General features: G+C 40.3%; 1 protein-coding gene across 13 annotated transcripts in view; it reads left to right on the plus strand.

The window, feature by feature from the left end:
* The first annotated feature begins 4192 nt into the window (after positions 1-4192).
* The window catches only part of LOC113545120 (mitogen-activated protein kinase kinase kinase kinase 4), a 64271-nt gene continuing 46226 nt past the window's right edge, over positions 4193-22237 (plus strand). For 5 of the 13 annotated variants that reach the window (XM_053233818.1, XM_053233820.1, XM_053233817.1 and 2 more), the window contains exons 1-3: positions 4198-4527; positions 4908-4973; positions 21021-21077. In XM_053233818.1, the coding sequence (XP_053089793.1) occupies positions 4471-4527; positions 4908-4973; positions 21021-21077 (180 nt within the window). In that variant the 5' untranslated portion in view covers positions 4198-4470. Of the gene's footprint in view, positions 4528-4907; positions 4974-21020; positions 21078-22237 lie in introns of all 13 variants that reach the window. The other 8 variants (XR_008301751.1, XR_008301752.1, XM_053233825.1 and 5 more) reach the window with 4 other exon arrangements.

The raw sequence follows: 22237 nt of genomic DNA on the forward strand, positions 1-22237 counted from the left end.
GCTGGGATGAGCCTTCACCCTTTGTTTGGACCACACTCCACTTGTGGCTCCACCACATAAAAGATGCCAGCGTGTTGGCATCTGGCACTTCATCCATTCAAGTTTGAGATGGTTCACAATCTGAAACAACAGATGGCTATAGTGAATTTCTTCTCTCAGCGGGGAGAATTGGCGGCAGGCGGTACAGCCCTCTGGCCAGAGCTGGGCGGTGGGGGTATGCGGCGAGAGAGGTCACACAGACAGCATGTCGAGAGCCCAGCAAAAGCCGAGCCAAGTGGCACCTAAAGCAGAAAAGTGTGTTTGCGTGTGTTACTTTTAAGTTGATGAGCAAAGTGCTGTCTGTGTGATCTCTCTCTCTTCACTGCAAGACACACATGCACAAATAGAGTCACATTAATCAAACACAGACGTACACTTATCCAAAGAATTACTCACTTCTTCTTCTGAAAAGACGCTCCATATAATAAAAAAAAGAAAGGAAAAAAAAGCAACAGACAAGTTGCACTCTCCAAAGCCTCATCACCTTAATTCCTTTCATTACCCACCAGGGCTGTCACAATGAGCTAAACAGAAATGATTTATAAAAGAACCTCTGAGTCACATACATACAATCCCCTCCGAAAGTACTGGAATGGCAAGACCGATTCTTTTGTTTTTGCTATACCCTGAAGACATTTGGGTTTGAGAAAAAAAATGAATATGAGATCATACATCAGTATTTCAGCTTTCATTTCCTGATATATACACCTAGATGTGTTAAATTTAGAACATGCCATCTTCGGTGGCAGCCAACCAATTCCTTGGTGAGCAAAAGTATAAGAACAGATAGTCTTAAAGTAAAATAAATAACAATTAATATTTGGTTGCATATCCCTTGCTTGCAATAACTGCATCATAGCCAGCGACCCACTGACATCACTAGACTGTTGCATTCTTTTTTTATGATGCTTATTTCCAGGCTTGTACCGCAGCTTCTTTCAGTTGTTGTTAGTTTTCTCTTCAGGAGGTGAAATGCTGCTCAATTGAATTAAGATCTGGTGATTGACTTGACCAGTCTAAAACCTTCCAATTTTTCCCCTGATGAAGTCCTTTGTTGTGTTGGCAGTGTGTTTTAGGTCTTTGTCTTGCTGCATGATGAAGTTCCTCCCAATTAGATTGGATGCATTTCTCTTTAAATTAGCAGACAGAGTGTTTCTGTAGACTTCTGAACTCATTCTGCTGCTACCATCATGAGTTACATCATCAATAAAGATCAGTGATCCTGTTCCAGAAGTAGCCATGCAAGCCCAAGCCATGACACTACCTCCACCATGCTTGACTGATGAACTTGAACAGTGGATTGTGATACCTTCACCCCTGCCCTGTGGAGGTTGTTGGAGATGTCACTGACTGTTGTTTTTGGGTTTTTCTTCACGGCTCTCAGTGTTTCTGTCACCAACTGCTGTTGTTTTACTTGGCTGGCCTCTTTCATGTCTAGTAGTTTCTTTCTTTTTCAGGACATTCCAAATTGTTTTATTGGCTATGTGCAATGGCTCAGATAGATTTTCTCTATTTTTTCAGCCTCAGAATGGCTTGCTTTTCTCCCATAGACAGCTCTCTGGGCTTCATGTTGGTTTATCCTTTTTAACAACAAATGCAGTGTTCACAGGTGAAACCCAGGGATCAAACCAAGAGTAAGCATTCAGAGCTATTAACTGTTTAAATGATCAATCTAAACGTGCACACCTGGGCAACAGGAAACACCTGTCAATCACTTGTGCCAATATTTCTGATCACTTGAAAAAGGGGTGGGTTCTAAAAAGTTGTTATAAGTTGTTTAACACATCTGGGCCCAGTTGTTTAGAGGTAATCTGATTAGATTCTGGTTATTGGATTGGATCAAATCTTGGAAATGGGTTGTTCAAAAAAATAAAAAGGATTCTGAAATCGGATTAGATCATGTAATCCAATCTTGGTTTTGATCTGGATCAAACCTTCAGTATGTGTTCAAAATTTTTAGTAGGATTGGGATACCTGTGATCCAAAAAAATCAGGATTATCCCGATAACAGCAGAAGGGTGGATTCAGGGAGGATTGCAGGAACGAAATATATTAAAATTTTAAAACTGGTCAAATAATACAACATTTATATCATGTATTAATACATTTATTTATATTTTGCACTTGATTTGTTTAAGCATTACAGTGATAAAGTAGATAAAGTATACATTAGGTTTCCAGTTAAGCCTTTCAGTACAGTAAAGTAAAACAAGAAAAAAGATGTTGTCCCCATAAATAATCCCCCAAACAGCTGTTAATATCAAACAAAAATAATATATTTAATTTTAACTGTCATTAGTCACTGTATATTAATTACAATGACACACTCATCAGAGATGAACCAGTCAGAAGTAGTTTCTAACAATTGCACCCCTTACTGCATGTCCAGTCAGTTCCTCATTCTGAGAGAACGCCGGAGGTTGGTCTGGGACTTCATTTAAGCGTTCAATTGCGCATCTTGTTTTGCAATGAACAGTGCTGAAGCGTGCCTGCTCAGGTGTGTTTGCTGCAAGAAATGGGGTGATCAGCGATGGTAGGAGTGGATAGGCATTGTCTCATGATATTATGCCATCTGGTCTGTTGGTTTGGAGCTCTCTGTATATATCACTCTCCCTCAGGATACGCGCGTCATGGACAGACCCAGGCCATCTCACAGCGCAGTTTGTGATGATGAGCTCAGCATCTCCCAGAAGTTCTATGTTGATGCTGTGCCTCCCCTTTGGATTGACGTACTCCCAGTCCCTCTCATGAGGTGCTTATATATGCACGAGTGCAGTCGATAACCCCAATAGTATAAGGCATGTTTCCTAAAAGAAAAAACTTGTGCTTCATCTGGGCAATCCGGTCATCCTTTGGAAATGAAACAAATTGATTGACCAGGCTGGCCAACGCGATTGACACAGCTTTCACCACATCACTCACAGTTGATTTGTCCACTCCTATATTGTCACCAACAACTTGGTAGAAAGACCCAGATGCATAGAAGTGCAGAGCAATGAGGACCTGTTCTTCCACAGACAGAGCATGACTCCTTCAGGTTCTGCGTTGGAGTTTTGACCTGACAAGATCTGCAGTGTGCTTAATGTCAGCGTTACCAAAGTGAAACAGAGCTCAACGTACACCCTTTGACGAAATCCTCTCCTACCAAACTGGTGGCGGCGATGGACAATACCTGCCATGTCAGTGCCTCTCTGTAAGTCCTCTGAGAAAGGCTGAATAAGATGGCTGTGTGATTGGTCTTTTCAAACACCCAGTAAACATCAATTAGCTGATGTGCTTTGGCTTGTGTTCAGTTAACTCAATCATGCCCAAGGCCTATAAACTCTATATTCACTACACCAAAGAGGTGGAACTCAAAAGGACCTAATTTCGTGGTTGCAGAAACGCACACACTGCTGGAGGGTGTTAGGTGCCATTATGCCTCAATAGTAGGAAGTTTTAATTCTACTAAGGGTGGAGAAGTGACTAATAAAAAGAAAAAAGACATTTGGGATGAAATTACCCAAAATGTGAACGCCATGGGGTGAGGCCAGATGAGGACTATAGACCAAGTGAAATTTAGATGGAAAAATCTGAAGGCCAGGGCAAAAAAGGACCCAAAACAAAAAACACCCAAAACAGGCAACAAGCCCTTTAGGAGAAGTGATCACACAGATGTGGTTCTTCACATTATTGGAGGTGGAAACTCGCAAACTCTGCATGGGATTCTTGGTGCTGTAAGGGACAGTGAGTCATTTCCTTCTAATGCAGAAGAAGCTTTTATTACTTTAACATACTACTTAGTCCGGATGTTTGTGGTTTTTACACATAGTGCTTTACAAATGATAAAATAACAAACAAAAACTAACAAAATAAACTAAAAAACAAATAAACAATTATCACAAACAAATAAACTATAAAATATAAACATGAAACAGCAAACAAATAAACAATTATCACAAACAAATAAATTATAAAATATAAATATGAAACAGCAAACAAATAAACAATTATCACAAACAAATAAACTATAAAATATAAATATGAAACAGCAAACAAATAAACAATTATCACATCAAATAAACTATAAAATATAAATATGAAACAGCAAACAAATAAACAATTATGACGTGTGAATCGATTCACCCGACTGCAATCAGAGAGTCGTTCAGTGAAAGAACCGATTCTTCCGGGACTCGTCGCTCCCCTCGCTCTCCTGTGCGCGGCGTCCTCCGTTATTCCGTTATGGACTGAAAGCCTCGTATTCACTCCGCCTACACGAACCGGGGCAGAAACAAGCGGTGCGGATCCTTGCTGTGTCCGAAAAAAAGGAACAAAAGGGTCATTCCCAATCGCCAAACGATGGTCTACGGCGTCTCGGATGCAGCCTCGGTGTGAAACCTCAGCAGGAGTGTAAGCTAAAACCGCAGCTCGGCTAAAAGCAGCGAGAAGATGGCGAACGATTCTCCAGCTAAGAGTCTGGTGGATATAGACCTCGCCTCTCTGCGGGTATGTAGGCGCTAGCGCTAGCCCCTGCTCGCCTCGCGCACCGTGCTAGCGGCCTAAACCCTGACGAAAAAGGGGGAAAAAAGCAAAACAACCCGGCATTTGATGTGTGTTTTTGTGCTGTTGCTCTCTGTGTGTGTGTGTGTGTGTGTGTGTGTTATTGATGTGACTCGCCCAGGACCAAGCAGTCCTTTGTTTGCCAAAAAAAAACAAACAAAAAAAACAAAAGCATTAAGCTGCAGCAAAATCTCTGTCCATCACCGTCACTTGGTGTTATTTATTCTCAGGCTTGTGTGCGTGATGTGTGTGTGTGTGTATGTGTGTATGTGTATGTGTGTGTGTGTGTGTAGGAATAAGGTTTTAAAGGTGCGTGTGTTTTTCAGGACCCCGCTGGGATTTTTGAGCTGGTCGAGGTGGTGGGCAATGGCACATATGGACAAGTCTACAAGGTGGGTCTGGGCCTCGAGCCTTACTCTCTGCATAAAGCTCCATTTATTACAGCTTATGATTAAAGTCAGGGTTCATATGCACGAAGCCCCAGTGTGAAATTTTCCTAGCTAGTAGTGTTAGCCTCGTCCAGTGTTGGTGCACTGCTGGATTTAATCCAGCTGGTATTTTCAGGATCAGATGGGCACTGCCCCGTATTTCCACTCCCCAGGACTGGACACTAATATCGAGCCACACACCCCGGGTAAAACCGTCACCGTGATGTACCGTCCCCGGCTCTGCTCCTTTTGCGCCAGTGATGGGTGTGATCAGCTCTGCGCATTTCATCTTCGTTCCCTTACTGCAGCACAGCACTGCACAACTGGAGCAGGGCAAGAAGGCATAAAAACCATTAATACACCACCTACAGCTGGGGTTCTTCCGCGTGAACACTGACTGCTCCCTGTTCGTCAGAGTGGGCGCTCTCAGTGCGACATCACATCCTGTCGGGAAGCCGCTGTGGAAAGTGATCGCACCAAGTCTGTGTGTGTGTTAGATCGAATAAAGTGCAGGTTTCTGATCTTGACAGGATCCCCCCTTCCTCATATCACATGCCTCTTCAGACTGGATTAGTTTTACACGCTGAGGAGGGAGTATCTCTGTGATTTTAGTCCCATCCTTCTGATTCTCAGTTCTTCATATCACTAGTTTATACATACAGCTCCTTCTTGTGTCTAAAATTAATTTTTTCGCATAAGAAACAATCCCAGGTAAAATATATTATGAAATGCTGGTAAAAATAGCATCATACGCTATGGGGAAAGTGTGGAGACACAGCAGGAAGTGCTCTTTTTATATTGTGTCTTATAGCTGAGTGTTATGACGATATATTAATGTGATAATTAATATAATTAATCCAGGATTGCACAATAAAGTGCGTTTGTGTCTCGTATAATTCTTTGGCCGCATCAACGTTAGATGATTAAGGAACTTACAGCAATACAGCTACTCATTTATTTGTAGAAAACGAAATCTTTGATATTATATCATATGTGAATATAACGTTAACTACAGCCCCTTTAATCAGCCTTTGCAATAGATTTTATTTTCTTTTTCCTGCCAATAAACTCCCAGTGTAGACATGATGGAGATGAGGATTTATGTTCTTTTATCTTGCTGATAGACTCTTCCAAAGCATTCATCTTTTTTCTGGAAGTAGACATGTGTGCTAGGCAAATAAATACGGCACTTAGGAGCAGTCAAAAAAACTTTCCCAACGTATACCTGCAAAAAAGTACGTAGTTTAGTCTGTAATTTTCTTAGGGGAAGAGGAGGAAAACACAGACATTGTCAATCCAGGCAGAAATAAAATCACAGAGGAGTAAATGGTGGATTTACTCCAGCTCCCCTGTAAATTTAATCCTGTCCAAATAGGGCTTTGGTCTATATTTATCTATCAAATGTGTTTGTTCTTTGATAATTAGGTGCTCTGATAGTTTAGGCTTACAGCATACATCAGATGTATATGTGTAATTATGAGGGCTTTGCAAGAAAATATAAAAAGTAAAAATAAAAAAAAAATCTAGCTTCAGGCTAGAAACAATAATACAGAATTCAATATTTAAACTATACTACACAGTCTAGTCCTATATCCTACACAGCAACATATTGCCTTTTACTGCAGTGAAAAGAAAAAAAAAACAATTCTAACTGCTACTGAAAATAGAAGTGAAAATCTCAGTGATTAGTAACGATACACTTCTGGTTATGATTCAGCACATGATACTGCATTCACAAATTGATTCTCAGGAAATTTGAAAGAAGAAAGAAAAGTGTGTAGTTTTGTCTGTATAAAACTAAATACAATAAAACTTGCTACAAACAGGTTTATAATTGCAAACAGTATTAATATTGTAAATATTAATATAGTAGACAGTATTTAGTATTGTACTACATGTTTGCCATATTTTAAAAATAAATACATATGTAAATTTTCCCAAAATTTATATTGTATAGACAGAATCTCTGACCTGGGTAAAATGATCAACTAAAACATAATGAGCTCTGTAGCAGAAATGGAGCTCCAAAGTCGGCTAAAATGCCGAGTTTCCGCGGCATGTTTCTCGGGCAGCATAGATCACAGAAGCGTGGGGATGGTGTTTTTGAAACTTACTGAAGAGCTCTTTTTTTTTGCCGTTACATTGTGATCGTGTAACTGTATAACGCACTTGATCCCAGACTTTCAGGCTGTCGGTCACTTCACAAATGCAGGTGATTTCTGGTAATGGTGCAGGATCGCCACAAAAGAATGTGATCATGTGACCAGCGTGCTCTCTACATATTTTAATTCTGTGGGGACTCATTACATACGTAATTAATAGAATGCTGATATTGCACATTTCCACAGCAAAGTGTCATGTGGTGTAATTTTAGCTGTCACAATGGGAAATTAATTAAATTTTTTTCTGTCTGTTTTTTTGTTTAATATTGAATAAAAACCTCTCCAAATGTCTACACTTTTGTTAGCACCTGCTTAGGATTTTATGACTTGCAGCTGTAATTAAAGTTTAATTCAACTCATATTCCACCCTCTTTGCTTTCAAAGCAGATTTTAAAGCTTAACTACTGAGACTCAGTGCTATATGAGAAGTGGTAAGAAGTGTCTATTTGTACAGGCATGGAGGAAGAGAGCACAAATTCTTTCATTTCCAGCACTGAATCTTTTACATGGTTACTGTGACACTGGACAGTGAGGCTGGTACACCGTGATTACGGCTGGTTTGAAATTTTATCGGTACCCTAGTCCAAGAATATCACGCTTATCAGGTTGATAGAGGGATAGATAGAAGATTTATTGATCCCAGGGGAAATTTCAGCATTACAGTAGTAGTAACATCCTTGTGTGTGTGTGTGTGTGTGTGTATGTATATGTATAAAACAGAAACCAGAAGGAAACAGATGATCAAATCCTCTAATTGTTTTTCAGTTATATAACTATGTCATATATATACTACATATATATACTAATGTATGTATGTAATGAATATATACTAATGTTATGGCTGATCTGTGTGTGTGTGTGTGTGTGTGTGTGTGTGTGTTATACTGATCAGCCATAACATTAAAATCACTGACAGTTGAAGTGAGTAATATTGATTATCTCATTACAACGACACCTGTCAAGGAGTGGGATATATTAGGCAGCAAGTGAACAGTCAGTTCTCGAAGTTAATGTGTTGGAAGCAGGAAAAATGGGCAAGTATAAGGATCTGAGTGACTTTGATAAGGGCCAAATTGTGATGGCTAGACAACTGGGTCAGAGCATCTCCAAAACTGCAGGTCTTGTGGGTTGTTCCTGGTATGCAGTGGTTAGTACCTACCAAAAGCGATCCAAGGAAAGACAACTGATGAACCAGCGACAGAGTCATTGGTGCCCAAGGCTCACTGATGCACGTGGGGAGCGAAGACAATCCCGTCTGGTCCGATCCCACAGAAGAGCTACTAAGAGTTAAAGTTAATGCTGGCTCTGATAGAAAGGTGTCAGAACACACAGAGCATCACAGCTTGCTGCGTATGGAGCTGTGTAGCTGCAGACCAGTCAGTGTGCCCATGCCGACCCCTGTGCACTGCCTAAAGCTCCTACAATGGGCGCGTGAGCATCAGAACTGGACATGGAGCAATGGAAGAAGGTGGCCTGGTCTGATGAATCATGTTTTCTTTTACATCATGTGGAAGGCCGGGTGTGTTTGTGCGTCGCTTGCCTGGGGAAGAGATGGCACCAGGATGCACTATGGGAAGAAGGCAAGCCAGCAGAGGCAGTGTGATGCTCTGAGCAATGTTCTGCTGGGAAACCTTGGGTCCTGGCATTCATGTGGATGTTATTTTGACACGTTCCACCTACCTAAACATTGTAGCAGACCAAGTACATCCTTTCATGGCAACAGTATTCCCTAATGGCAGTGGCCTCTTTCAGCAGGATAATGCTCTCTGCCACACTGCAAAAATTGTTCTGGAAAGGTTTGAGGAACATGACAAAGAGTTCAAGGTGGTGACTTGGCCTCCAGATTCCCCAGATCTCAATCCAATCGAGCATCTGTGGAATGTGATGAACAAACAAGTCCGATCCATGAAGGCTCCACCTCACAACTTACAGGACTTAAAGGATCTGCTGCTAACGTCTTTGTGCCAGATACCACACACACCTTCAGAGGTCTTGATGAGTGGTTTTAATTTTATGGTTGATCAGTGTTTGTGTGTATGTATGTGTAACATATATATATATATATATATATATATATATATATATATATATATATATATATATATATATGGTGTTTCTGATTCAGGTGTGGTACAGATTTATCAAACACAGCAGTATTGCTGGATTTTTTCATGCCCTTATGCAGCATCTTGATAAAAAAAAATAGAGTTAACCACAAAAACTCTATCTTTGAGGGATAGTTTATTCAGCTGTGGTGTTATTTTCTTTGGGTTTCTGGCTCAATCCTGTGGTTACCTTACTGTTCTGAACTTCACATGTTCCTCCTCATGTCTGCATTTCCTCCAGTTTCCTCCCAAAAACATGCCAGTAGGTGGACTGGTTAAGATAAATTACCCCTAGATGTGAGTGAGTGTATGAATGGTGTCCTGTGATGATCCGGTGTTCCAACCGGGGTGGATCCCCCACCTCATGCCCAGTATTTGCATGATAAGCTCCGGATGCACTGCAATCCTGACCAGGACAGTAAACTAAATATGAGAAAAAAGGGAATGGTGCTGTACTATGAGCATAAATCACAGAACAGCAATTCTATGTTTTCCCAAAGTTCACTGAGATTTTATGATGAGACAAATATTTTTGAATTTTTATGTCTGACCTAGTTTACGCCTCCATCACTCACTCATTCACCTTCTGTAGCCGCTTTATTCTTTTCTGGGTGCTGGATCCGGAGTCTGTCCCACCCTAACACATCTTATGGTGTGTTTGTATTTTAGCCATGGAGGGGTTTGATTTAGTTAGAGGAACGGCAGGGGGTGGATGCGTGGTGTGTCGGAGTAGCTTAAACTGATTCTATCCATGGAGCAAATGCTGGTGTGTCTTCACAGGTGCCAAGCTCATGCGGCTGTAGTGGCAGGATGGAGGGCACACGTCATCTGAAAAATCTGCAAGGGGAATCGAGAATATTACACTGTAGCTTTAGGAGGCCATGGATGATTCTCCCAGGTGGCATGTTCTTGGCTTTGGCTGTTAGTCCAGTTCTTCGGACTACACCTTTAGGCCAGCCTTGTAAATGGATCTCAGTGATATCCTTTTGCTTGTGTAAGGTCATCTACACAGGCTCCCACACTATGAGAGCATTACGTTGATGTGTCCCTGAATTTGGCTTACGCGTTTGATGATTTACTGATCTGAGGGGGAAGGCTGCATCTCCTACGGCTCTCTGTCAGTCCTCTGGAGAAATTCTCAAACTGAAAACTGTGTCTAGGTTGCAGGAGACCACAGTCCTACATGTCCTTGACAGTTACACACTTCTACCAGGAGGTCTGTTTGAGTGTGGCAGAATGAGGTATGGAGACATTTCACCTTTAGGTGCCTGGTTTTGTTGTGGTTTTCTGAAGTGCCAGGCTTTTGGGGTAGCATGTGTTTTAGTTGCCTGTCCCCAGGATGTATTTTGACCCTGTGCTGAAAGCTTAGGAGGTCCTACCTGCTTGAAGAGCATCTTGATAGCTGTAGCTTAAAAACAAACAGCAAGTGTCCACTGCCATTTTTTTTTCTCAGCCACCTAACTGGCACGCATCTTGTCCATTTAGAGCTGGCTCATTTTTTTTTTATTTTGCTAGACATGTATCACTACACAAAAAGATGGATAAAACGTTGTGTAAGGATTTTGGGTTTAGTTTGTTGCGCATCCTAGTGCCAGGTATGCTTGTTGCACTCTTCTGATGAGGGAGAACACAATAAACTGGGTATGAACCCTTGATTCGTCATCTGGAGTGGGCTTGGCGGATGCTTTCAGGTGGTGCTGGGTAACTGAATCCATGGGGAATTTGTGCTTCAGTGCAGCTTGAAGGGTTTCCTTCCTTGGAGGAAATGCTTGGGTATGCACAGGATGATGCCACTTTAGCAGCGGGCGAGGTGAATTTAGAGAAAGAGAGAGAGTGTTTGACTGTGGATGTATGGAACAGTGTCTCTTCCATCGTGCAGCTCTTTTTCCTCAGAGGTCTGAAGACCTCTTTGCCCTCCAGATGTGAGTGATTGTGCCCCAATCTGCATCTGGCACAGGTGGTGCTGCTGGCATTCTGGGATTTGTCGCTGGCCATGGTGCTGATGTGTTCCAGTGGTGCTCCAGGTGTGGTGATAATTCCACAATGAGGCCTAATGATACCTTTTGTCTTGAACAGCCTTGACAAGCTGTCTAACCTCAACAAGACAGCATGAATGTATGTATGAACAGGTTTCTGGTAGAACTCCATGGTAAACCATTTCAGTTAGCATGGCTGACTGACTTGCCTTTTCTTAACAGTTAGCATGTCTCCATTTCTTTAAAGGTGTAAATATGTGAATCAGCTTAAAACTGATCCAAATAAATAAATGCCTACATACCTAAACAAGCAACTAAGTCACTGCAGTAAGAAATTACGTTATGTATTGACCTGGTGTTCCATCTGGACCAAATTAGTAATTGTGCTGTGTACATTGTAGATAACTCTTATTACGTTAATGAGTGTACACCATACAGGCCTGTGTTTGCGTGTCACTAAGTGATTTTGGATTTCTTTGATGTTTAGCAGGTCATGATAATGCATTGTCTATAAATGAATTTTTAATCCAAATGTAATCCAAATTTACATTCTCAGTGGTAAATTTGCTGAGGTCCCACCAGTGAGAGGTTGGAGGATGGGCTATTGTGCTTTATTCAGTAGCTTGAGTTTGATTTGACTTTGCTGATGTATGGTCGCTTGTGCTTGACCTGCCTGTGTCAAGGGTCTGGAGTCTCGAAATACTGACAGATTTGTCTATTTTATACATAACTACACAATGTTAAAATGGCTTGAGTGCTGTAATATTATTCCATATGGTGACCTGTTTCCTTTTGAAACAGGAAGTCAGAGATTGATCATGTCAGAGGGCTTTACTGATTTTCCATTCAAGGTACACCTTGTGTCACACCACGTCTAAACAGACTCACCAGTGGCTTAACAAACTAGCGAAATAAGAGAACTAGTTTTCAACTTTTGTCATGTTCAGTATCCTAGAGCATAGACATCCAGACGCAGCACCTTGGATTGGTACCAGGTTGTTTTCGGAAATTGTCCTGAAGTGTAAAATTAAAATAAGACTATAAAACATGTTTTAGTAATTATATACACACAGTATGTAGGTCCATGAATATTTGGACATTAACCAAGGTTGTTATTTTAGCTGTCTACCACAGTATATTGGAGTTGAAACTAAATAATGAATCGCGGACTTTTATATTTAATTTGAGGAAATTTACATCTAAATTAGGTGAATGGTGTAGGATTTACAGCGCTTTATATATGTTCCCCACTTAAGGGACCACAGTTAATTGGACAATTGGCTGCTCAGTTGTTTCATAGCCAATTGTGTGTTATTCCCTCATTGTTTCACTTACAAGTAAAGATAAAAGGTCTAGCGTTGATTTCAGGTGTGGCATTTGCATGTTGCTGTTAACCCTTAATATGAAGTCCAAAGAGCTGTCACTGCCAGTGAAGCAAGCCATCAGTGAAGCAAACACATTAGGTGTGGCCACATAAATGATTTGGTACACTCTTATAAAGAAAGAATCCACTGGTGAGCTCAGGAACACCAAAAGGCCCAGGTGACCACGGAAAACAACTGTCATGGGTGACGGAAGAATTTCTGGTAAAGAAAAAAACCTTCACAACCAAGGTAGATGTATCTGTGTTGAAGTCATCAATCGAGAGAGGACTTCACCAGAGTAAATATAGAGGATATACCACACGGTGTAAATCAAAACAAACCACTGGAAGACTGGTTTAGATTTTGCTATGGACAGACGAGACAAAGATCAACTTGTATCAGAATGATTAGAAGAGAAGAGTATGGAGAAAGGGAAGGAACTGCTCATGATCCGAAGCATACCACCTTTGGAAGTAAGATGGCTGCCAATGGAACTGTTTCCCTTGTATTTATTGATGATGTGACTGCTGAGAAAAGCAGCAGGATGAATTCTGAAGTGTGTAGGGCTATTACCTGCTCACATTAGGCCACATGCTTCAACGCTCATTGGAAGGTGCTTCACACTGCAGATGGACAGTGACCTGAAGCATATTTCATAAGCAACCAAAGACTTTTTTAAGGCAAAGTGGACATCAGTTCTGCAGTGGCCAAGTCAACTTGACCTGAATCCAACTGAACTGCATTTCACTTACCGAAGGCAAAACACTATAAGAACAAACAGGAAGTTAAGATAGCGGCAGTAAAGGCATCACTAGGGAAGAAACCATGTGTCTGGTGATGACTGTGGATTCCATACTTCAGGCAGTCACTGACTACAAAGGATTTGCAACCAAGTATTAAAAATGACAATTTAATTTGATTGTTAGTTTGTTCAATTACTTTGGTTCCTTAAAAAGGGGGAGACCACATATATTCTCTCTCTCTCTCGCTCTCGCTCTCTCTCTGTTGAGCTACACATGCTTCTCCTGAGATGCCAGTGATCCTGACCCCTTCTGTTCCCCGGACCTGCCTGATCCATCCTGATGCACTACTTCTGGTTGAAGTTCTCATCACTTGGAAACTCGCTCACAGCTGCTAAGGATGGACCCACATGGACAGCCTGAAGATACATGACATTACTGTGGATTATACCATTTAAAAACCATGAAGATGGCTTTGGACTTCACCTGATACGAGCAGTTATGCTAGGATGGCTTAGGACTACAATTGGTTTGATAGCTTTAGAACTGCAATTCAATTCAAATTCAATTGAATATATAAAAAGTGCTGTAATTCCTACACTGTTCACCCGATTTGGATCTAAATACCCTCAAATTAGACCTGTCAGTCTTATAATATTCATTACGTAATTTCACCTCCAATATACTGTGGTGCATCTAAAATGACAATAACTTTGTCGGTGTCCAAATATGTATGGACCTGAATGGACATGTACATATACTGTCTAACTTGTGTCTACAAAAATGTTTAAAAGACCACTGATTTCTTGGGGATGTGAATGCTTACACACACACACACACACACACAAACCCATGTTTGTTGAGTGTTTCATCTGAGACTGACTCCTCTTTTTCCTCCTCCTCTTCCTGGATATGGGCCGGGTATCAGCTGACTGAAACTGAAGGCTGTGATTGGCTGTGGAACAGTGTGCATTTATCCTGTAGCTAGGCAGACTCCTTAACTCCCATGAGAACGCAGGCCTAAATTCCACTATATTCAAACTCCATCTCTCTCACACACACACACACACACACTCTTTACTGCCACCTTTAATAAACAGATTTTTGAAGAAACGCATTTTTAATTTGCAACACACAGGTAGAGAACTGTGAAAGGACAGGGTGACAGCTCAAACTTTGAGTGTGTGTATATGCATTATGTTAAACGGTATGTGTATTATGTTAAACAGTCATCCTTATAAACGTCTAATCTTTGTAGGACACCATATGCCTGAATGATTATTTGCATCTTTATGCGATGGGTATGTTGTGATATTTTACTCAGATGCTCTAACACAGGATAATTGTCATCTCTTCACACCTCATACTGACTCAGTTAGTGCTCTCCTCTGTTTTCTATCACCTTTTCTAACTTTGTAAAACGATGTGATCTTGTTTTGATAAATATATCTTAGACACACAGAAGGCATCAGTATATTTGGCCAAATGAGTAATGATGCTGAGTATTTTTGACTGAATGTGTAGTTTTGCTGCTCTCCTGAGGCCTTAATTATCAGCATTGCATAAAAAAGGTTCTTACTTGTTTCTTGAACATAAAATTCATGTCTTGTACGCACAATACAATTGGAAATGAATGTGCATGGGCAAGTCATATGCACAAGCATAAATACCAATTGTTCATAGTGACCATGCATGTGCATGTCAGTTATTTACATACACACACATGGTGTTTAGGCGTCGCTTCAGAGCCTACCATCGGGGAATGCACAAAAAATGAGTGAATAATCAGTAAAGTGGGGAGGTATTGAACTGCACTATTTGGTATTTTTGTGTTTGTAATTTTTATTGTAATAAAATTACAAGGATGCAGTTGAGCTACTGACATCAGGAAAACCAGCGATTGCGTGGAATTCTGTTTCACGTGTGTTTGTTGCACATCAGCATGAGGGAATTGTTTAAAGGCCAAGAGAAATGATGACAGTCTAACACTGCTGGCATAATCCTAGTCAGTGATGGTTAGGAAATAATCCCTTTCACCACAATTTCTCTGTGAAAGGTGCCAAAACACTCAGAAATCAGTGCAGTGCCTAGTCGTGTTGATTTGTAGTTATGCTCTTGTGGGCGTGTACCATCTAGCTCCAGTTTTTTTTAGTTACAGTTAGAAATAGTAGCTATATATAGCTTCTAGTGCTAGCTGGTTAAAAACATTAAATAAGGCGGTAATTGGTGTGAAACTGGTCATTTGCTAGGATTCATACTAGATTAGCAAAGCAAGCTAACTGTACGTACACTAACCAAGATTACTGATCACTCGTAGTTTTTTCCAAGCTTTATGGCAGCTTTATGTGAATGATGGGATGAGAGGAAACCACGGTTACAGCTTTTTCTTTCATTTTTGTGTGTTAGACAATAAATGGGAAATAACTGCAGGTAGGAGGTAAAGCTGTGCGTGGGGAACTGAAGAAAAGGAATCATTTGAGCCAGTTGTTTGGATTTGTCCCTTTTCCAGATCATACCTAGTTTGTATTGAATTCAGAAAAATTTCAATTCAGATGTAAGTTGTGCTGAAATCCTGGTTCTGTATCTCTGAAACTGAACAGCTGTCTCTTCGTCACATGCTAGTGTGAACATAGTGTTAGCGCTCAGTTGAAGTACCCCATCCCTAAACCACACTACAGTGTTTAAAACACTACTGTACCTCATGGTAGGTTATTAAGGTTTGTATAGGATACAAAAACAAGCAAAAAGGAAACCCACCGACATTTGAATTGTGAGCTCGATACCCATTGCAATAGATTCTTGATGCTATTGTCAGTCGTCCCATGCCTAGCACAGACTGTCTATAGCTCAAAGGTAGACTCAATCCACAGTGCAGGTGTCTGAAAAGTCAGGACCAGTGAGAGGAAGTCTGCATACACTTAAATTTATTTATTATTTACAGCATATGTGCTACATGTTCACCATAACGCTCTATGCATTTTCTCAGCCTCTGTGTCATGGCTTTGCATTGGTTCCTGTCTTTTCATACACCGTTAATTGCTTGGACAGAACCTTTTTTTTTTTTTTAATGTATGAAATCTGCGTGATCCTATTCTTATAGAAAGTTACACATGGATCAGGTGAAGGACACTTAACACATATAGCTTTGATCATTAGAAGTGTAATGAAATTGCCGCGACTTGTTACAATTTTTTGACATTTGATTGATTTTCATGTAGAATAAGCCTGCTTTCTCTCTTCTCCAGCCGCCCCACTGTTTTTTGTGTCTATGGTAACGCCTTAGAGCTATTTCAAGCAGAGGTGATGGTGTGAATTAGCTGTGAGCTGGAAGCCTTCTCACGCTCCCTGGTGTTTGAGTTCAACTCGTTTATATGGCTGCAGTTGAATAGAACCGTAATTACAAACCAGTTGTATCAGGCTAGATTTTCTGTTTTATTTTAGCTGGATTTCTTTTGTTATTAAAACCGAGCTTTAATCATCAGAACCTAAACAGAACTGAAAAGTCTTTCATTTCGTGTTAAATGACAGGTAGCCTGCATGTAACAGGACAATGATCATTTAAAGAGCTGAGAATAAAGCAAAATGGTGCAGAGAGTTTTAAATATACTAAATGTACAGTGTTGTTTATAGTCAGAGTACAAAGCACTGCAGACAGTAGTAGATGATAGTTTCATGGTTCTAGTGTTTATTTTAGGCACATATCCTAAAAGATGCACAATATTTGTTTTGACAAATGAAATTCTGTTTATGACTTACACTCACCGTCCTCTATATTAATAACACCTATACAACTGCACATTTATCTGATCAGCCAATCATGTGACGGCAGCACCGTGTGTAAAATCAAGTAGATACAAGTCAAGCATCAGAATAATCTCTGTAATCTCTGTGACTTTGATTGTGGCATGGTTGTTGGTGCCATATGCGCTGGTTTTGAGTATTTCAGGAAACTGCTGATCTCCTGGGATTGAGTTACTATCTTGGCAGCTTGAACCATTTTCCTCTGACCTCTCTTATCAGCAAGGTGTTTCCACCCACAGAACTGTCGCTCACTCAATGTTTTTTGTGTTTCACACCATTCTGTGTAAACTGTAGAGATTATATGTGATTATATGTGAAAATCCCAGGAGATCAGCAGTTTCTGAAGTACACAAACCAGCACGTCTGCCATGGTTAAAGTCACAGAGATCACTTTTCTTCGTTTTGATGTTTGATGTGAACATTAACTGAAGCTCTTGACCTGCATCTGCATGATTTTATTGCACTGTGCTGCTGCCGCATGATTGGCTGATTGGATAATTTACGCAGTTATCTGATTATATGTACCATAAATCATACCATAAATGTGTAGGTGTTACTAATAAAGTGGACGGTGAGTGTATATTGAAGTATTTAACAATGCGTATTGATTTTTAGTCCGAGCAAAGCAGGACGTAGAGCTGTGGGATCAGATGCAGTCATGACCAGTCCCGCCTGCTCTTACACTCACTATTGTTTGCAGCTGCTGTGGTATTTTCTGTGGTACTGTTTCTCAATAATAAATAAATTAGTATTTTAATACCCAGGATAAAGATGAATGATTGGAAGCAGAGCACACGCTCTCTCTGTTCTGTTCTGCTGTAGTTAACTTCAAACATTCATGAAACATTTTGGACTGAAATTGCAGCAGATCAATGGCCACTAGCAAGTATCATTAGCAACACGCTAGCCAGCTAACGTTGGTTATAACTCTAATGGTGATGATTACCTTCTCAAAACAGAGATTAGTATGGTCAATGTTATAGATTTAACCAAGCAGTGTGTCTGTATATTAACTGATCTAAAGCCAATACTGCTATAAACTTATTTAAAAGTAGAGAAGGCGGAGTTTACACTTCACATTGTGCACGGCCATGTTAATGTGACGTCACTTCATTACAATTACAGTTACAAGTTGCATCTTCACCTCCAAAACAACATATTTCTCATTCTTTCTTCATGCTTTCTCCTTTTCTTACAGTATACATTTCCATCCAAAGCGTTCACAAAGGTCTCAGTAACTGGGCATAAAAAGTTAATTGTTTATATCTTTAATTGTTCTTTTGATGTTCTGAGAAGGGCACAAGAGATGATGTAATTGAAATAGATGGATAAACATACAGTCATGCAGAGTCTGGAACACACACACACACACACACACACGCACACGCACACGCACACACAAACACGCACACACAAACACAGTGTCACTGTTTGTTCCAGAAATCGCTTTCCATCACTCTTCACATTTTAGAAACTCCCTTTCTTTCTTTCCCTCTTTTCTTTCTCATGAGTTGTCTTTGTGCCTCTGTCTCATGTTCTCTCTCTGAGTGTTTTTTGTTGCCTCGTCTCCCTGCCCCCTCTGTTTCACCGACACTGTTAACTCTTGCCTTGCCGTGCAGTGCAGTCTGCGGGGCTGATGTGTGGGTTAACAGCTGGAGGGTGGACAGGAGCTGGTTAAAAAGGTTGAGCTATTTATAGCTGTGCTGCTGAGCATTGAGGGACTGTAGCTTACTGTGTGCAGCAGGAGGCTCCTTAAATCACGCACTCTCAGAAAATAGACAAAGGCTGGTCCTGCTCATTTTCCCATTTATTGAGTGTTTTCATGGAACAAGACTTGTATAAGAACATCCAGAATTTCTTCATCATTATATCAAAAACATGAACATGTTTGCGAATTACACCTGCTAAACATTTTAAAGATTCTGCGTACTTTGTCGTGTATGTGTTTAGTTTACACATGTTTAAGCTTTAGTAGAATGTTTGGAAAGTGCAGGTAACAGAGTAAGGCTTTATCTGCTGCAGTGTGTGTGGAGGTGCAGGTCTTGATGACACAGCACTCAGAACTCCTCACCAGTGGCACGTGCTAGTGCTAGGCATGCCACTTGGTGTTTACTGTTAAATAATCAGTTTACAATTCAGATTTTATTTTTTGAATGTTAAAAAATGTTGGTTCAGCCATATGTTAATGAGCATCTTCATCTGTTTTTTTTTTTTTTTTTTTTGCTGGACCTTGGACGTATTCACTTAGAACGTATTGATGTTTCAGTGCAGCTTTGTATACAGATGTTCCCGTAAACGGCATACTGTGATAACTTGTATTGGATTAAATTCCTTATTGCATTGCAAACTGTAAGTTTAAGGTCATTTTTTAACTCGTTTGTAGCCTAATCATTCATTTTCTCTAACACACATGAATTAAAAGGATAATTTACCATGACTTTAAAGGATAGTTTTATTCACGCTCACAGAAAAGGTTTATATTTCTATTACACATACACAGAAATGTCTAACGTTTCCAGCACTTTATGGTTACAGCCATTCATTTGACTCGCATCAGTTCTTGAGCATCTTAAAAATTTCTTGAAAAGGTTAGCTGTTTCTCTGAACCAGTGCTAGTGGAGTGGCAAAAGTTTATGGCAGCAAGTCCTTGGTCATCAACTGTGTAGTCTGACTGGAGCATTCTCACTGTTTTTTGCTCAGTGTTGTGTTTTAAATGTGAGGTGACGGAGAATGTTACTAGTGGCGTTAGCTGAGTGGAAAGCCGATTGAAGTCGAAAGTGTGCCACTTGCAGGTTGATCCCATGCGAAGGCGTTTTCACACAGCAAGCGTCCTCAACCCTGGGAAGCCATCACAACTGGGCCTGAGCCTGCTTTCGAGTTGAAAAACGTGTGAAGTTGTGATGCAAATATCACATCTAATTTTGCAAAATGTTTTCTAAAAATTTATATATATATATTTTTTGGATTTTTTCCACAACCTTCTTTCTACTTTGATGTTGCCAATTCCCACCCACTAGCCAACACTTTCCTGTACATGCTTCCTCCAAGACAAGTAAAGCCAACCAACCACATCTTTTTCAAATTACTGCTCAGGCAGCATCGCAGGGTGGCATAACACACTCTGAGGAAAGAGCTATCTGCCCTCTCCTGCTGGCAGACATGCGATTGGCTAGTGTCACTGTGATCAGCAGGGGAGAGAGAGTAGACCATCCAGCCCACCCAGTGAGCACCGCCATTTTTGCTGTCTTGCAAGCCTGGCCGCGGATGGTTGTGACCTCATCGGGATTAGAACTCAAGATCTCCTGGGAATAGGTTGAATGCTTCTCTGTTTCTCAACTCGGTAGCCTCTTTGGCAACATTTCAAACATTTGCTAACTTTGGCTAACAAACCTGGTTGCTACAGAGACAAAAATAAGGATATGATATGTGTGAGATATGATGTATATGAATAAACAATAAATAGTTGTTAAACCACCATTAAGAATGTAGTGTAACATAAGTGTGCTCTTTCTCACCTTTGAAAAAGCTGTGCTGAGTGGGAGAGACAAGCGGAGCAGAGGGTCTGCTGTCTGCTGTGTGAAAACAGTTTTAATATAGACTTTATCATAAACAATAAATAAGATTAAGTCAGAGTGGCAGGCTGCATGTGTCAAAATCTGTCAAGTTCAAATCCATGTCACATTAAAAAAAACAAACAAACAAAAAAAAAAGGCCCAATGCGAGCAAAACTCTCTTGCAGTTGTCTAATTCATAATCCAGCAGTTTTTAATTGTGAAAGCTTTGTGTTTTTGTGTAGCCATTTAAAGCACCTCTTCATTCTCCATTTAATGCCTGATGTCACCTTTTCCCTTCTCTTTGTGCAGGGTCGGCATGTCAAAACAGGACAGTTGGCGGCCATCAAGGTCATGGACGTCACAGAGGTAAGAAAACTTTCATATTTAACCTAAAGTCTGAATGTTATATCTGACTGACCGATGAGAGTTATGCATACGGTTACAGAGATCGAGTGTAAGAGTTTATTTTTCTTGATTCACTCTCGATAAATATAAAGCAAATATTAGGGAATTTTAGATTGCTGGGACATGGTAAGACTGATTGAGTATGTCATGTATTAAATGTTTGTAGTAGAACAAGTCATTTGCATAAATGTACCTGGAGTTCAAACACCCTGTCCCTTGTTTTTTCTCAGAAATTGTAGGAAAAAAATCAAACTTAATGCACACCTGCTAGTCCATGTGTAACAGAATGACAGGGAAGTAGGCTGTGCAGAAATCTGACTCCTCTAATGGTGTAACGATACACTCTGGTCACGATTCACGATATTCAAGTCACGTTACTATGATCACGATACTATTTGATTCACGATACCATGTTCACGATGTAATGCAATTCACTGTACTGCATTCACCATACTGTTTAATTCATGACACTGCATTCATGATACTTTTTCATTTGTGTTACTGCATTTACGATACTATTCGATTCACAATACTGCTTTCATGATACCATTCGATTCATTTTACTGTGTTCTTGATACGATTCGATTCGTGATACAATTCGATTCACGTCACTGCGTTCACAATGCTATTCAACTCATGTTACTGCATTCACGATTCGATTCACAATACTGCGTTCACTATGCTATTTGATTCAGGGTACTGTGTTCACAATTCATTTCTCGGAAAACTTTAACAAAATTTGAATGAAGAAAAATGAAGACTGAAAAGGCAATGTGCAGACAATGCACATTTTTGTCTCTATAAAACGAAAGCAAAAAAATTTGGCTGAAAAGAGAGGTTTTATATTTTAAACAAAATGTTACTACAGGTTCACCATATCTGAAAAATAAATAAATGAATTCTATTAATTCTCCCCAAAATTTTATTGAATAAACAAAATCTCTGACCCAGGGAAAATGATCGACTGAAACATAATGAGCTCTGTAGCAGAAATGGAGCTCCAAAGTCGGCTAAAATGGCTGCTGTCTGTGGACTCTTTGTCAGGAGGCACAGATCACAGAGGTGTGGGGGTGGTGTTGTTTAAAAGCTACTTAAGAGCTCTTTTTAACCGTTGTAACATG

The sequence above is a fragment of the Pangasianodon hypophthalmus genome, chromosome 5 (genome assembly GCF_027358585.1).
Source record: "Pangasianodon hypophthalmus isolate fPanHyp1 chromosome 5, fPanHyp1.pri, whole genome shotgun sequence".
NCBI classification, from domain to species: Eukaryota; Metazoa; Chordata; class Actinopteri; order Siluriformes; family Pangasiidae; genus Pangasianodon; species Pangasianodon hypophthalmus.